The sequence below is a fragment of the Pituophis catenifer genome, unplaced genomic scaffold, assembly GCF_029215685.1.
Source record: "Pituophis catenifer annectens isolate HBS135680 unplaced genomic scaffold, rPitCat1.0.hap2 SCAF_1, whole genome shotgun sequence".
Lineage (NCBI taxonomy): Eukaryota > Metazoa > Chordata > Lepidosauria > Squamata > Colubridae > Pituophis > Pituophis catenifer.
The window spans coordinates 44,057,995-44,075,857 of NW_027256881.1; the positions used below are offsets into that span (position 1 = coordinate 44,057,995).

The 17,863-nt window shown below is 35.3% G+C and overlaps 1 protein-coding gene across 2 annotated transcripts in view; it reads right to left on the reverse strand.

Moving 5' to 3' along the window:
* The window catches only part of EML4 (EMAP like 4), a 149,476-nt gene that overhangs the window by 52,552 nt on the left and 79,061 nt on the right, over window positions 1–17,863 (reverse strand). For both annotated transcript variants that reach the window (XM_070932367.1, XM_070932368.1), the window contains exons 3-6: window positions 9,538–9,667; window positions 7,867–8,040; window positions 3,727–3,855; window positions 2,876–2,901 (exon numbers count right to left, since the gene is read on the reverse strand). In XM_070932367.1, coding sequence (XP_070788468.1) covers window positions 2,876–2,901; window positions 3,727–3,855; window positions 7,867–8,040; window positions 9,538–9,667 — 459 coding nt within the window. The remainder of the gene's footprint in view (window positions 1–2,875; window positions 2,902–3,726; window positions 3,856–7,866; window positions 8,041–9,537; window positions 9,668–17,863) is intronic.

Below are 17,863 nucleotides of genomic sequence, written 5' to 3' on the forward strand. Positions count from 1 at the left end.
TTCAAACAGCGTACTTCTGTGATGGGTTTCAAATTTTTTTTACTACCGGTTCTGTGGGTATGGCTTGGTGGGCATGGCATGGCTTGGTAGGAATGCCTTGGTGGGCATGGCAGGGGAAGGATACTGTAAAATCTCCATTCCCATCCCACTCAAGGGGAAGGTTACTGCAAAATCCCCATTTCCTTCCGATCAGCTGGGACTTGGGAGGCAGAGAATAGATGAAGGCGGGGCCAGTCAAAATTTTTACTACCGGTTCTACGAACTACTCAAAATTTCCGCTACCGGTTCTCCAGAACTAGTCAGAACCTGCTGAAACCCACTTCTGGCGTAGTTGTTCAGTAAGTACACAAACTTGCAGGCCAGCTATTTCTACAGCTATTTTTCATTTCCAGTTTTTCTTAAAGCAGAACTATGGAAATATATCAATTTAAAGAAAGGGATTTCATATTTGCAGGCAAATTAGAAAAAAAAATGCAAAATTGCAGTTTGGCAGATATGTCTCACAATATTTTTAAGCAAAAGCGCTTATATCTATAAAACAAATGTTTTATTTATGAAGAAAACGAAGGGTTGGGTGGCTATACTTCTATTCTATACGTTCAACTCAAGTATTCAAAGAGATAATCCTGTACTGCATTAACGCTTTTTGTTAAAGAAATCTGCAAGTAGAGACTTGCTGTCCTGGCAGCAACCTATCAAGGCTTTATTGCATATTCAGCCATGTCAAAAGCTGAGTCCTTAAAATAGGCACTGGCACATAGTTGCACCCTTGATCTAAAGCCAAACATGGTAGAAAATTTATTAGAACCATTAGAACAGATTAAAAGTCACGGCATGTTGTTGATATTCATTTCAAGGTTTTTGTATACTTTGAAAAAGATATCTACAGTTAACTGATGCTGTTAATGCTATAATAAATTGAATCACATTAAAAGAAGAAAAATAATGAAGAAAAAGAGAACTCTTCATATGTTTCCCTTTAAAATATTATGCCATAAACTTTTGGGATTTGAGTATGTTTATAAGATACACAAAGCATTATTCTTTACTGCAATGCACTGCATACACATAAGCAAATGAGAAACAGACTATAAACAATAGGGATAAACAGTCATGAAGTATTTAAAAAGTATAAGCTATGATTACTTTTGGTTATGTAAAATGGCCCTAGGAAACAATACAACGTAAGTAATCGTCAATAAACAGTACAATTCTGCTATTGATCAGTTAATTAATAATTATAGTAGGGCAAAAAATCAGTATCTAAAGTCAGATCTATATGGACTCAATCAAATATTCGATAAATTGTAATACATGATTTCTTCCTATGGAATTCCTTTTTTTAAGAATATAGTAATTTTTTTACATCAGCAGAAGAATGTCCCAGGAGACTTAAATGTTTTCCCACCGTTTTCTGAATGCTTCCATCTCTTATGCTTGTAGGTCTTCATCCAGAATCAACAATAAATCAGTTTATTATTCTTAAAACAAGTTTAATTAAGATTTGGCTTGTGTTTCCTACATTTCCTTCTATCTTGAGGAGAAACCTATTCCTTCTATTTTGGATAACCACCATTTAGGTTTCTATGAAGGTTATTACTATAAGTGGTTTAGTGAGATAAACCAATTTCAAACCTTAGTTTATAAAGCTGTCATGATTCAATAAACTTTAACTGAGATTAATCTTACTCTAAATGTGGTCTGTGGTAAAATTTAAAGTAGAAGATTCAGATCCCTCCTCACTGTTACTAAGAAAGAAGAAAAGGTAATGAGGGACGCATAAATGCTGGCTTTGACACATATCTCAGGTATTTATTTATTTAAGTAATTTGTATGGCTGCCTGGTCCTAGACAGCTCACAACAAGAAATAAAAATATGGTAATAAAAAAAGGACAAAATCTTTCTACTATGTGCCAGACTATTGTACCTATACTATTAATCCTCTGACTCAATTTGACTGTGTATATGGCTATTCTTGTTTTTATAAATTACTATTTATCTAGTTTAAAGTTGATAAGATTTATATTAATGTACATTTCAATAATTCTTTAACTGTAATGTATGGTTATGTAATACAATTAAAGCTATATTAAAATTTACATTAATCTAAAGAAGAAATTTGCATATTTATAAGAGTCTTGACCAAGATCGGTAAGAGATGTTATACATTGTCATATTCATATTGTACTGTATGGAGTTATATAACCTTCTTAGCACTATATGGTAGAAGTAGCATTTAAACCCTATGTGAGACATGTAGCCATATAAATTTGATAAATAAATAAATATATGGCATAATAGAGAAATGTCAGTTTTCAGCAGCCTTTCCCAACCTAGGATTCTCAGTATGTTGATATTGAAATCATTATCATATAAAGTAGCTGGGAAATATGGGGAGTTGCAACCTCAACAAATTTGGGAAAAAATCAAGGAAGGAAAGTTTGGTGTATGGAGTGTCACAAAATAAATTCCAAACAAGTAAAGGGCATTTGCCAAGGTACAGGGATAGATAAGCAAGTCATCTGAACCATACAACAGAGGAGGAAGATTATTCCATATCTGCAGATAAATGGGCAAGTTATGAATTTGTGGAAGTCATAAGCATGAATATGTTTGTCCCTCTATAAAAGACAAATTGCTAAATCAGGACACAGGTTCTTTAGAGGCAAGGTTCTTCTAACTAATATTTGCAACATTTCCACTGCAGAGGTAAGCAGGCAAGAGAAACAAATCTACTGAACTGTAAACAGTAAACTAAATTTTATCATGTTAACAAAAGATGCTAATTATTCTAAAACAACTTCTGAGAATGGTTACCAACATCTTAATCTTAATTAATAAAAACAATAGCAAAAAACAAATATTTTTGATTACCTTGGCTGACGATCACATCTTTGTGTCTATGGAAAGAAATGCATAGTATTACTAATCTACGAAAGTATAAATCTGAAAGTATAGTTCATTCATCCTTAACTGGAATTCTTCAGATGGGTTAGCATAATTTTCAGGTGATAGGGCACATTGGATTTACTGGTTGGAGATAATGACTATTGTTTTCCAACAGAGTTAAAGGGTGCTATAAACAAAGGAAAGACCAATTTGATCTTAAAATACAGTGACATTGATACAAATTATAGTGTTAAATCATCTACATGAAAGATTATGAATAAAATATGCATTTAAAAAGATCAATATTTTTAGAACTTCAATGTTTTACATTTTATATTTTGAAAAAGTAATTTGGCTTTATATGAAATCTGAATAATGGAAAAATTCTGATTAAGTAATGTAACAGAACAATTGACTTCAAAGCTACCTAGTTAAAGGAAAAAATGTGGTCAAGTAAGAATGCAGGTCTGTAGAAGATGAATGAAACATACACCTGGAGCTTTTCTAGAACTACACCACAAAAAGCATGCAGGTTCATGACTTGCAGATCAAAATATTGGAAAGGGGATAAAAGTAAATGCAATTGTACAGTGTTACATCCAACATTTCATAATTTTGTTCAATAAATGTGATCTTCCCCATCTTAATACCCAAATCTTCTCTTGGTGCTTTTATTTACAACAGATTTGAGTGGTGGCAGTGATAAACTCAAGGAAGGGGGAAATCAATTCTATCAGTGATAGTGATAGACATCATTGGTCTTCAAAATTATTATATTTTTTACAAAACTTTATAGAGTAACAACTCAGGATGCCAACAAGGACTCCAGTACTTACTTATCTGCATTCTTGCCACTTTTGGGTATCAATTTTGATGCAGAAGTTGCTCTTATTAATTTATTACGACTGTCTTCTGAACTTTCCCATGTGCTTTGTGATTTTTCAACTGTTGACAATCTCTTCAAACTAGAAAGACAAGCACAGTGTATTTCTATATTTAGTATATGTTAAACCAAGAACTAAATGAGATATTGCAAGCAACTGTGCTGGAAACAAAACAGGTCAAGCAACAGGAGATAAAAGAAAGCCAGGATAGGCCTTTCTCCAAGCAAATCCACAGGACCCTCAGAAAGAAGGATTAGATAGTGTTCTAACTGGATCTTGAAAGACAGTCAAAAGGGCAACATTTCTTAAAGCCTTTTAAGCACAGTTATCAAAGGTTGCTTTAAAACGCTTGGTAAAAATAAAAAAGATCATTGATTGGCATGGCATTGTTATTCCCAAATCTAGAAACAATACCTTGATAACTTTCCCCATTTTAAATCAGGGGGAAAACCAGGTGAGATTTTTAAATAAAGGAGCTTATTAGCCCTGGTTGGACATGTGCTCAAAACTCTTCTTCAATTTTCTATTTTCCAGATGGAAAATGGTTGGTAGACTTAACACTTTGATAAGATTACAAAGAATAAATTATTGCCAAATAAAGTAAGATATCACAATGAGTGACTGAAAATGAGAAATATAATGTTTCCTTTCAAAATCACAGTTGCCACCTGACTTCAAACAATAGCTACAAGTCCAGGCAGATCCCCAAACTGTACATATATTCCATTTGGGGAAGTATAATTCAGAAGTAAGGACAGAAAATGACCAAAGCCAGATGATCCATGAACCCACTGTCAAACATTCTTGTTAAAATTGAATTTAAACCTGGCTCTCCTCATTCAGACCTTAATAGCCTCTAGGCACTGGGACAAAATCTTGGCATCATCTTGAGTGCAAGAGGCTGAGATGTACAATAGACTATCATTTGTATACATGTGCTTCTTGACCCCAGGCAGACAGTTGTTTCCAGTGCTTTATTTAGAAGTTAAATAAAGGCTGAGAACATAAAGGGTGAGAGCATGAAGCTCAGGCATCCTGCAGGATTCAGAAGTTTCAAGCTTGATATCTCCCTTCCCCAATACCAACTGGAAACAGCTATAGAGAAAGGAGGAGAATCATGCAACACCAAGTCAGCCACTCCCAATCTCCTTAATTGGGCCAGAAGGATACAATGATTGAAGGTACTGAAAGCTGCTGGGAGACAAGAAGGGACAGGATGACCACCCACAGTTATGAGTAAATGCTATCTGAATCCAATGCTCTGGTGTGGAATCCTGAAAGTCCAGTCCAAATACCATCTCAAGAACCTTCCTCCCCAAAAAGGACACTGAGATTGGATAAATTTGGTCCAAGATTCTTGGGTCTAATGATGGCTTTTAAGAAGTGTACCATACCCCATTCAAAGTATTATTACTGTCTTATTCAAAAGGAATTTATTACTGTGTGGATCAAGCCATATGTCACCTTCTTACAAGTCTTTACCAATCAGGACAGTCTTGTATTTAATGAAGAAATGGCTAGAATAATAGAACCAAGAACCTTGCCCACTTCCTTGAGAGATACAGGACAAATCTTTTCTAGCTAAGCAAACAAGACTGTTACTCAGTCATCCTGTGAGGCTGAAAATTACAATATGTCACAGTTCCTACAGTTGCCCAATTAACTGTCTTGCAATGAATCCCGTTAAGACAATTTTTAAAAAGACAATTTGTGTAACTGTAAGTTAATTTCCACAAGAACTTCAAAAGCTAAAAGGAAAAAAAGAAAGTAACAAAAGTTATGAAGTCAAACATTAGGAGGAAAAAGTGAGAGCACACATTTTCTTTGCTCAGAAAGTCACAAATTAACATGCGGATCCCAGGAACAGATACCTTGTACAGGAAGATACCAGAAAGAACAGACAAAATCCGTGTTAAAGCTAAGTTTGTGCAGGATAACAGAGTTCATGACAAACTGTTAAACATGCATTGGTTAGAGCTGCGTTAAACCTCATGATTTTGCTTACATGGAAAGCATCTGCTGTGTCCCCAAGTACTGTAAAAACTAAGTAAATACATCTTCCCAGCACATGTGAACACTCCCCCTCCCAAAACCTAAGTGACATGTGGAAATTCAGATCTAATCTCTGATTCAAACTGCTCTTGAAGAAGCAAAAAGCATACTTGCTCACACATTTTTTGCTCAAGCTGCTAGCCATCTTAGGCAATGGAAGGTCATCAGAGCTTAAGTGATTATTTAATGGAATATAATAGCTTTATTTAGGACAGAAGGGTCAGTAAAAAACAGTTGTGTTTGAAACATGGCTTGCAGATCTAAGGATCCAAGGTGTGTTTTATATTTCATAGAAATAGGAATATAAAACTCATGTTTCAACCATATGAAGCAGCATTTGCTTCTTCCCCTTTTGCAACAATATATCTGTATGTTAAGAAATTAGACAAGATTTGGATGGTGAATTTTAAAAAAAAATTCAGCTGCTGATATATTTGGGACAAAATGCACAAGATTTCAGCCTGATTCAGATATTTAAGAGGTGTTACTTCTCAGTGACAGACCGTACACTTTATATTTTAGCTAAATAGAATCTTTAGTGAGCTTCAAAAGCCTCTGACTAGAATCATACAGGACTGTTGACTGCCATACACAGAATAATTTATTCAAATTTTCAAATTAAATCCAAATCAAATTAGGGATTATCCAGCACTAACATGCAAAATAATTTGAAGATATGATTTATAACCTACGTAGAAGGTTGCATATTCTGTCTCTCTGTTTTTTAATGCAAAATCTAATCGGGAAACTCTATTTAGATTATTCCAGAAACAAGCCTCAAGGCTATTATATTTGCTTCAAAGAGTTCAGAGCTTTTATGGTAATTTTTTTAAAAAAAATATTCAAAGATTCTAGAACCAGAATGCCTAGGAAATTTTTCTGACTATTTCCTTTATCCTAAATCAGAGAAAGTATTACAGCTACTCCTTTACATGTGCATGTCACAACTCCAGTGTTTGGTATCTATAGTTCAAGAGTGCTAGGAGATTGGAAAAACCTCTTCTCAATTCCCTGCATAATAATAGCCAGAATAGGCAATCAGACATGATGGAAAACAGTTTCCTAAACTGGTACCAAAACAAAGAAGGTAATACAAAGCACCCAGCAGAAAAAAGGAAGCACTGCAAGCCACCCAACACCGAATGACAACCTAAGAAACAATGTGCAAAAAGGTTTATAATACTAGTGAGAAGAATTGAGGGTCATTAGTATGCAATCATCTGAATAGCTGAATATTTTATGCTGATTAAACTATGAAATGCACCAAGGATCCACTATCGTAACTATGTATATGGACAGTTGATTGCTCATACTGTGTATAAATTTGTCTTTCAGAATACATAGTTAAATGGACAGTCCTGGCCACTACACTTATTTTTCTCTCCTGCCTTCAGTATACTTTTTTCTTTTGGCTGATTTTACTTCAGGGCAGTTATCTTAGTAGCAAGCCATTTATAATTCTGGCTTTAATTGTTAAATGCATGTTCTGCCTGTCCTCCAGAGGTTCACATAATGCTTGCTCTTCCTATTTTCCTCACAGAAACAATAATCCTGTGGGGTAGATTCAGCTGATAATTAGTGGATCAAAGCCATCCTGTCAGAGTTTAAGTGGACTTCTAGTTGACCAATATCTCACACCTTACATAACTGCTACTAAAGGGAGGTCAAATTGATTATCACTGTTGAATTTCAGATAGGCAATAAAAACAACACAATTTTATTAAGCGCCTGAAAACTCTTACCATTATTTGGGCTTCTTTTAAATAATGTTTTAATATATTTTGTTCTTGCTTTGTATATTACAGTGCTATTTTAAATTGACTACCATTTTAAATGTTTCTAATAAATTGCTCTGGGAGAAAAGTAGCTTGGTGGAGAACTGTTACTCTCCAGCAATAAGCAGTATGAACTCTAAAGGGAGTTCAAAAGAATAGAAATCTTTCAAGAAAGATTTTAAAAGACATATACATGCTTTTAATGGGGAGCAAAGCATAAGGTTAGTATCGCTGCAATTGCTTCCTAGCTCTGTATTTAGGAAACCTTTTGCCTGGAGCAGAGCTCTTGACTTCTGGGGTCTGCCTGTGTGTTGGGAGAATCTGTGCAGAGGGTTGGGGAGAAGGTGATGCTTGAGATTGTGGGTTTTGATCACTAGAATGAGAGTCCTCTTTTTTCTCTGTTTGTCCTTGATGTTTTTCCTTCTTTTTTTCTGTACCGCTGCAAAACAAAGTATAAAAAAATATGTGTACACATATATAAATATATAAAATATGTTTAAAGCAAATGAATAGGAAAGAAGTCATTAAAAGTGAATCAGGTTAATTACAGAAGAAACAGATATTTAAACAATTTTCTTCATCCAGCTTTTACATTAAGAAATTTTAATTTACCTATTAAAAGATGGATACTTGGTCTAAGAATTTATTGAATGATTTATACATTACTTGATCCATGGAGTTCATCATCATTCCATCACTGTCTATTCCAGGGGTCTGCAACCTTAAACACTCAAAGAGCCATTTGGACCCATTTCCCACAGAAAACACTGGGAGCCACAAAACCTGGGTGGGCATGCCAACTGAACATCATTCCCGCCCAGTCACATGAACCCAGCCACGCCTACCCGGGTTTTGTGGCTCCGGGTATTTTCTGTGGGAAATGGGTCTCTCTCTTTCTCCCTCCCTTTCTTTTCTTTCTTTCCTTTCTTTCTTTCTTTCTCTCCCCTTCTATCTCTCATTTTCCTTGTTTCCCTCTCATTCTCTCCCTCCAGCTCTCATTTCTGTGTCCCTCTCCCCCTTCTCTCTGATTTCTTTTTCTTCTCTCTTCTCTCCCTCCATCATTTTCTCATTTCTCTCTCTCTCTTTTTGCCCTTTTCCCTCACTCATCTCTCTATCTCTTTCCCTCCCTTTCTCCCCCCACCCTTTCTCTCTCTTGTGTGTCTGTGTGTGTGTTTCCTCTTGAACCATTTCCAAAAACAGGCGAGGGTTGGGTTTTTTTTTTTTTTTGCTGATGTTCTTTCTTCTTTGGGTGCTTTTTACCATATGATTTAAATCAAAAGTCATTTCAGGTTTCCAGATAAATGAAGCTATTTCATCCCCCTGATGTAGCTCCCTGTCAACTGGCTGGCCCCGCCCCTCACCCTCCCAGTCACTCCTCACGTTGCCTGAGAAGGTAAGGATGACGGTGGGGATGGAGACTTGCTCCATATTCTAGAGTGGAAGGGAAACTCCTCTGTACTTACCTGTCATCTCACGGGCACTTCTTCCGGCGCTTCTTGGTGCTGCGTGCACCTTGGTCGCTCAGGGAGATGCACGACTTTCTCTCTGCCACAAGACACTGGCCCGGCCCAATTGTGGCCAATGCTCCGCATTGTAATGGGCTCCAGGAGAAGGAGATGCCGTCTCCCCCATTGTGAAGTGCGCTAAATTTAAGTGTGCTGCATAAGGTGCTACGACAACAGCGAGCAGGCTATGGAGGTGGTGAGAGAAGTGGCGTCAGCCACAGCTGGGCCGGGCCAGTGCTCTAGACTTGCAGCTTGCTCTCATGCAGGATGCCCCCAGCCTCTGTTTTGCCATCAGAGGCCTTAACTAGGGGTTATTTTGGGGGTAGGGCTTATTTGGGAGGGGATAGGGCTTATATTGGGCGCACATGAAAATCAAGCTAGGTCTTACTTTCGGGGAAACACGGTAGACAGACAGACAGCATAAGGTATACCTTTTAGCAGCAGATGAGAGAGTTTTTTTCCCAGCAATAGGGATAGATGGACTACGATTATTTTTTCTGTTTCCCGGGTTTCCATTGGTGATGCAGGACAAAGAGATAGCTTCACGAAGAGCAGGCTGACCTAAACAAGTACAGTAAGAAAAGACAGTAGTTTGTTAGTCAACAATTGCATGTGGGCAGAATTTAAATAAAAACTATTGTTTCAAGATTTGTTTGAATCAAAAAACATGATTTGGAATGACCGTTTTAATTTATTTTCCCCCTTCATTTTTCAGGAACAAAATCTTTTTCTAGTGCAGTATAAAATGTGGTTATTTTTGACCTATTAATCCACGTGGAAAAATCTTTGAATTGGTTGGCCAGATGTTAATATGCATTTGATATACAAATGGAAAACTCCAAAGATATATTTTAGGAGTAGAAAGAAACCAATAGCATCAGATTATTTACATGTCTTTTATTGTTACAATCAATAATGTACTTTAAAATAATAGTATATATACAGTATATCTATTATGTTCAGAAAAAAATACATAGTTGCAGTTAATTAACAGAACTTCTTTTCACAGACTGTTAATGTCCTGTTGGTTATCTAGAACAGATTATCCCGTACTTGATTATCCTTTTCAATCTGCTTTAAAACAACTGTAGAGAAAACTATAAAAGCAACTAGGTAGATGATTGGAATACAAATTAAAAATTCAGTTAACAGCACCGAGCTCATTTGAAGCCCTATATTAGGGCAGCATGTGCAAGAAAGAAATCATTTATTTTGTACATATTGAATTGGCAAACGCACATCTAGCAGAGCTTTCCCAGGTTAGCATTTAAATCTGTCCAAGTTAAATTTGCTCCCAGAAACTTTCTCTCAGTTTTCTGAGATACTTGCTGATAATTTGTTTTCATAGCTGGGCTAATCTGGACAGCAGACTCAGATAAGGGGGTACACTTTTTAAGTCCTGAAGATATGAATAAGTTGCTTGTGGCAGCATTGTTTATTATCAATTCTTTGGATCTTTGCTCAATGTAGCTGATTTCATCATGAATGGAAATGATTAGAATATTGAACATATATGTTATTAATGCATCATGGAAGGAGAGAGGAAGACTCCTTTGATTAAAGGAGGCAATGAATGATTAAACTGTTAAAAAGGTCTTCCCAGGGTCCTTTGTAATAGACAATCTACATCAGAGGTCTTCAAACTTGGCAGCTTTAAGACTTGTGGACTTCAACTCCCAGAATTCAGCTATGCTGGCTGGAAAATTCTGGGATTGAAGTCCACAAGTCTTAAAGCTGCCAAATTTGAAGATCTCTGATCTATATGATGCTCTGGTTGTGACACGAGATAGAGAAAATGACACCAATTATCTTCAAAAGTTCTAAGAGGAAAAATATTAACTATGTCCATGTCAAACTGCCTCTAAGCAGTTTCTGAGGTTGAGATGGCTTAGCAATTGGACTGACAGATACCATTAAAGGATTACAGAGTATGACTATGTTGTCGCACAAAGTTTTTCTCTCAGTGGCTTTAAATACTATTACCTATAGACTTCTTTTGGAGGTATTTGGAAATAGGGAACTGATTTGCAATGATATTATTCATACAGTATATCTCCTCAAAATAGGAGTAGATACAAGGAGTTCCTCAAGGCTCCATCCAATCATCAATGTTTTAACAACTACATGAAACCATGATGTGACATTATCAAAAGAATTGACATGGAATGTTACCAATATTATTACATCATTTAGCAGTATGGCAATATCTCTCTAAATGATGTTTGTAAGCAGTACTAGATTCAATGAAACATAAACACTTATTTTCATTCAAAGATTCTATCCCAACTTTTATTTTTTTTTAATTTTTATTAAGCAGTTTTTTTCCATTTTATGTCACAATTTTCATCATCTTTGCAACACTTCAATATCAGTATATATCCAGTATAAATACATTTCTTCCTTTTAACTACAGTATGTTATTACATACACGTGGTTCCCTTATATATACTAATATATTTATTTATGTATATTTATATACAATACATAGTTGTTACTCTAAGTTTTTTTCTTTTTTTGACTATTTACATTTTATATCACATCTTATCCTACTATAATACTGAATCCGCTTTCTTTGTTGGTTTCCTAATCTTTGCATCTGTTGTCTAACCAGTCATACCATAAATTCCTCATCAGATAATATTCAGTTTCTCCTCTATCTTTTATTTCCATTGTTAATTTATCCATTTTGGCGCACTCTAACACTTTCTTTATCACACTTTTCTCTGACAGTATTTTTCCAGTTTTGGGTATAGACTATCCTGGCCACAGTTATTACATGTAGTATGAGATATTGAGTTTTTTTGTCATGATTTCCTGTAAGTATGCCTAATAGGAATAACTCTGGCTTTGGCGCTATTCATTGCTTAGTTATTTCCTCTAACCACTTTCTAATTCTTATCCAGTATTTTTTTGCTGCTGCACATGTCCACCACATGTGGTAGAATGTTCCTTGGGTCTGTCCTCATTTCCAGCATTCTGGTGATCTGGTTGGAAACGTTTTTTGCTAGTCCCGCTGGGAGTACATACCATCTGTAGAATATTTTGTATAGGTTTTCTCTGTACGCTGCTGATATTGTCGATTTGTAATTTTTCTCCCACAATTTTTCCCATTTCTCTAATTCTATCGTATATCCAAAATTTTTTGCCCAGGTAACCATAGTTTTCTTAACGGTTTCCTCTTCCATTTTAAATCGCAATACATAGTTGTATATTTTCCTTATCAGTTTTTCTTCTGTCCCTTGAAAAATCTTATATAATTCTTATGGTTCCTTATAAAACCCATACAGTCCTACATCTTTCTTGTATCTGTCTCAATTTACATATATGGCCACCAATCCATATCCATTCCCTGATTTTTTAATTCTTGTATCATTTTTAGCTTCTCCTGGTCGTTTAGTAAAACTTTATACCTTGCTATTTTGTCTATATTGGATATATTAAAGCTTCCATGGTTGATAGCCAGAGTGGTATTTTATTGTAGTGGGTCTGTTTAATTTTTGCCATACTTGTAATAAAGAGTTTCTAATTTGGTGTCTCTGAAAATAGCTGTGTATTTTGTTTTTCCCATTCCATATGAAAGTGTGCCATCCCAATTGTAAATCATGTCCTTCTAGAATGAATAGAATAGAATAGAATAGAATAGAATAGAATAGAATAGAATAGAATAGAATAGAATAGAATAGAATAGAATTCTTTATTGGCCAAGTGTGATTGGACACTCAAGGAATTTGTCTTGGTGCATATGCTCTCTATGTATATAAAAGAAAAGATACATTCATCAAGAATCATAAGGTACAACACTTAATGATAGTCACAGGGAACAGTCAATATAAATCTTAAGGATACCAGAATCTAATGCTAGAATCCTTTTATCCTTTAAGTTTATCCAATATTTGAACCATGTGAGAACTGCCGCTTGATAATACAGCTCTCAATCTGGTAGCCCAAACCCTCCTTTATCTCTACTGTTCTGTAGTAGTTTTAATTTGATTCGTGGTTTATTCTCCTAGCCAGATGAATTTTGTTGTCAATTTATTTAGTTCTTCAAAGAATTTTTTCCCTAAATTTATCGGTACTACTTGGAATAAAAACAGAATCTTCGGTAATACATTCATCTTGATTGCCACTATTCTTCTAGTAAGTGAGAGTTGTAATTTTTTCCATTTTTCCAAATCCAATTTTATTTGTTATATTAGTTTGTTAAAATTGTCTTCTTTGATTGTTGAACATTTTACTGTTAGCCAAATCCCCAGATACTTAATTTTCTTAGTTATTTGCATTCCCATTTTTTCCTCAAGTTCTTTTCCCTGTTTTTTGGTGAAGTTCGTTGTTATTATCTTTGTCTTATGTTTATTTATTTTGAGTCCTGCGACTCTGCCAAATTCTTCTATCTCCTGAACTAATTTGGGTCTTGTTTCTAGGGGCTCTTCTAGAATAAATACCATATCATCCGCAAATGCTTGCACTTTATATTCTTCCTTTTTTATTTTCAGACCTTTTACTTCTTGTTCTTGTCTAATTTTACATAGGTTAAAATGAATAACAGGAATGATAGGGCATCCTTGTCTTACCCCCTTAGAGATGTTAAATTTTTCTGTGGTATCTTATTTATTATTACTTTTGCCATTTGTGTTGAGTATATTGTTTGCACCATCTTTACAAATTTCTCACCAAAGTTCATATTTTTTAGTTGTAAAGTAATAAACCACCAATTCAAATTATCAAATGCTTTTTGTGCACTCAGAAAAATTAATGCCGATTGTTTGCCAGGATGTGCTTCATAGTATTCCAGGATATTCATAATCACTCTCATGTTATTTTTCAGCTGCCTTTTCGGTAGAAATTTTGAGCTGAGTGGATGAATTCATTTAATATTCTTTTTAATCTTTCTAAAATTACAGATGCAAATATTTTGTAGTCGACGTTTAGTAAAGAAATGGGTCTATAGTTTTTTATCTGTTTGTGGTCTGTATCTTCCTTTGGTATAAGTTTAATGTATGCTTCTGCCCATAATTCGGCTAATTTGGCTTCTAGTGTTGTGGCTCCGTTATCTGAGCCTGTGTCATCGGCAGGAGAGGACTCCGAAAGTGAAGGAGAGGAGTTGGCAAGGCCTCCCTCTCCAGGACCCCCCTCTCTGGCAATGCCTTTGGTGTCCGCCGAAGGGGAAGAGATAGGGCCGGGGCCAAGCAGGTCCACGCAGCCACAGATGGACAGTGATGAGGGTAATGAGTCTTGGCTGGATCCACGCCAGCGTCGCAGAGATAAATGCGTGCAACAGAAGAAAAGGCGTGCCCGAGATTAGGCTGAGTCACTGGACCACACCCCACAGGATATAAAAGGGGGCGTGGTGGCCAGTCAAACCTTGTGACGAACAAAGCTGAAAGCTTCCACGCCATTCTGCATTGCTGGACTTTTTGCTATAGACTTTGCTGGATTATCTCTGGACTTGATTGACTCCGTAATTATTGAGCTGTTTCTTTTGATGTACCAGGAGTGGGGAGAAGTTATCTCTCCTCTTCGTAAATAATAAACTCTTGGCAGGCAGCCACTAGGTCGTTGCCAAGTTCCGTTATCATAAGGAAAAGGATTTTGCCGGCTGGTTTGGTCTTTAACTCTTGAACGTCTGTTGGTGTGGGTGCGTGTGGTTGGGGACAGAACATCTGCAAGCGCTTCATTATATAGTTCCAACATTGTAACTTCTAATGGTCCTTGTATGTTTTTGTATAATTCTATAGGAAGTCCATCTGGGCTGGGTGTTTTATTGTTTGTTTGTTTGTTTGTTTTTTGTTTCTTAACTGCTTCACATAGTTCCATCATGGTTATTTTTTCATTTAGCATCATTCTCTTCATCTCTTCAATTTTAGTTAGGCTCATCTTGTCTAGATATTGTCTGATATTGACTTCTGCTATATTTTCTTGACTATATAGATTAGTCAAGACTATATAGATTACAAGAATTCTTGTATTATATTTTTTTTATTTTCATTTCAGTGATGTAAAGTTCCATTTTCCTCTTGCAGTTGATGTATTTTTTTTCTCTTTTTCTTTTTTTAATTTATATGCTAGCCATCTCCTCAGCTTGTTTGCATGTTCAAAAAATTTTTGCTGTGCCATTTTAACTTTTTGTGCCATTTCTTCCTGTGTTATCAAGTTTAATTTGTGCTTTATTATGTTTCTTTTTTCTTTTATTTTGTGTTTTTGCAGTTCTGTCTGAAAATCTGATTCCACTTTTTTAAGTTCTTCCTGTAAAATGACTATCCCAACTTTTATATGGGACCCCATATAAATGCAAAGTATTGTAGCCAAACTGAAGAGCATTAAATCCATTGTTTAAGATGATGAATGTTCTCAGGTGTGTATCATACCCTGTCTTCTGCTAAGAAATTGAGTCATTCCCAGTAGTAGGCAACACTTGGGCATAAGTTTTTTTTCTCAGATTTAACTGAGCTCTTATTATATAGGGACCCTCCTACCACTCAAGAGTGAAATTCTTTCCCTAATTTCTGGTCACAAAGTTGATTCATATTGATATTCATGAACTCAGTTTTGTGTCAAACTAATTTTATTTATTCAAAATCTGATCACAGATTTTAATGTATTGTTGACTTGCTCTAAACAAACAAAAATAAAAAAGACTAAAAACAGCAAAATAAGGATGTTAATTGTGAACAACATTCCCCAATTGTATTGGGGAAGATGGAATGGATTTTCTTGTCCTGGATGAAACTAAACCTCCCCAGAAAGAGCAGTGTCCAATCTGAAAACCTTCCTGATCCTAGTCTCACCTGGTGTCTCAAGTCAAAGGCTGTGCTTAGGAGTGCTTTTTACAAGCTGCAACCAATATAGTAGTTTTGCATAATTTTTGAAAAGAATGATCTCAGACCAATGGTACATTAGTGAGGAGCCTGCAGCAGCATTACTGATGTATATTTTGTATCAGGCTACTTTGGGGTATAGTGCAAATACTTCAGATAGCTTAATATATGGTAGATTATTTAATCTCTAGGGATACTAAGAGAGACTGTACTATGTTTCTTAGCAGTTGCACTGGCTTCCCTTGACTTGAATCCATAGATTTTTAGGTTACATGCTGTCTTTAAAGTTCTTTGGGGCTTTAGGCACAAGGGCATTTTTTCTCTTTGTGATCCTCAATCCTTATTAAAAGCTTTAACCTATGGTGTTAATTTGTCTGGTAGAGGACTTGTGACCAGAATAATTATGTGCCATATTAATCTGAATGACTGCCTTCTCAATTATTGCCTCTTTTTAATATGCTGCCTAAGTGCAAAGGTTTCTCAGCCCACAGAATGAAAAAGGCTGTGAGAACATCTCAGAAGGAATCCTTCCTAGTTTTTGGGAAACTAAAAGTAGAGGGTAGAAGCACTTTCAGACTTGCAAGACTTACAATAAAGGTAGTTTGTGTTAGAACTCAAGATTTCTGTCTCGCCCCTTGAAGGGCTAATATTTAAGTACCTACAATAGAACTATAAAAGTCTACTTCTGGCTTTTAATAATATTTTGAATATATTAAATGTAACTAACTGTATATCATTTTAATTTCAGAACAGTAGTAATAATAATAAATGTCCTGCCCAATGCTTTACAATTGGCTGAAGTCAAAAGGACTTGACTCATTTATGACTCATTTTTGCCATTCATTTGAATGGGTCAACTCCAAATGCAATGAAACCTGAATGCTATTCATAATCTTTTATAGATGAAGTGCAGAATCTCTGCCCTCTCTCTCCAGAGCTTCAGATTAGCAACCTATTTTGAAAAGCAGACAAAATTTCTAATGTTGGCAATCAGATGTCTATTATTTCATCAATTTATTTCTTATTACTGCTTCAATAGCATTTACATCTTGACCCAAATGGATAATTTATTGTCATATATGTATTAGTGTATATATTTATTTACATAATAATTATAAAGAAAAGTACATTATATGTATCAGAAGTTCTACTGTACTTGGTATGCATATCTTTAAGGGATGAGGAAATACAGTATAAATATATATATACAGGGGGGAAATGAAAACAGCAAGTTTATAAGTTAAGCAATGGACAAACTTTAGGAAGATACTTCCAAAAGAAAAAGTGTTCATGATTTTCCCAAGAAAACTGTTATTTAAAAGTCAGACGGACTCCTGTGAAATTAATTCACAATTTAAGACTATTCCCTTTTATAAAGTAGATTAAGGGCATTTTTGGCTAAGTACAACTGAATGCTATTAACAAATTAAATTTTTGTAGATCCTTTCCAGACATGGAAAAGCATATGCTCTTGAATGTAATAAAGTTTCTTTTTTCCTTATGCATTATCATTATAGATCAACATCTCAGAAGCTGTCATCAAAGGAATTACATAGAACAATGAATTGTGAGAGGACGCCCTGAATTAGTTTTACATTTCCAATCAAGCCTTAAAAGGTTATCAACAGCATTTATACCTCATGTTGATACTCTATGTTATATATTCAGCAATACTTTGTTTTTTGCAACTCCTACAGCCCCCAGAACCAGGGCATTATTTTCTCACATCTAACATTTGTAGAGAAATAATGATCTGAAGTAGGACTGCCGTAAACAAGGACAGGGATAAAAAGCTCTTTCTCCATCCGTACAATCCATTTCAAGAGTGCTGTTTCCCCAGAGACAAAAATAGTTTACATTAATGGATTCTGTAGTAGAATCTTTTGCATTCATAAACTGTAAAAAGAAACACGGTTCAAATAAAGTTCAGTAGAATAAATTA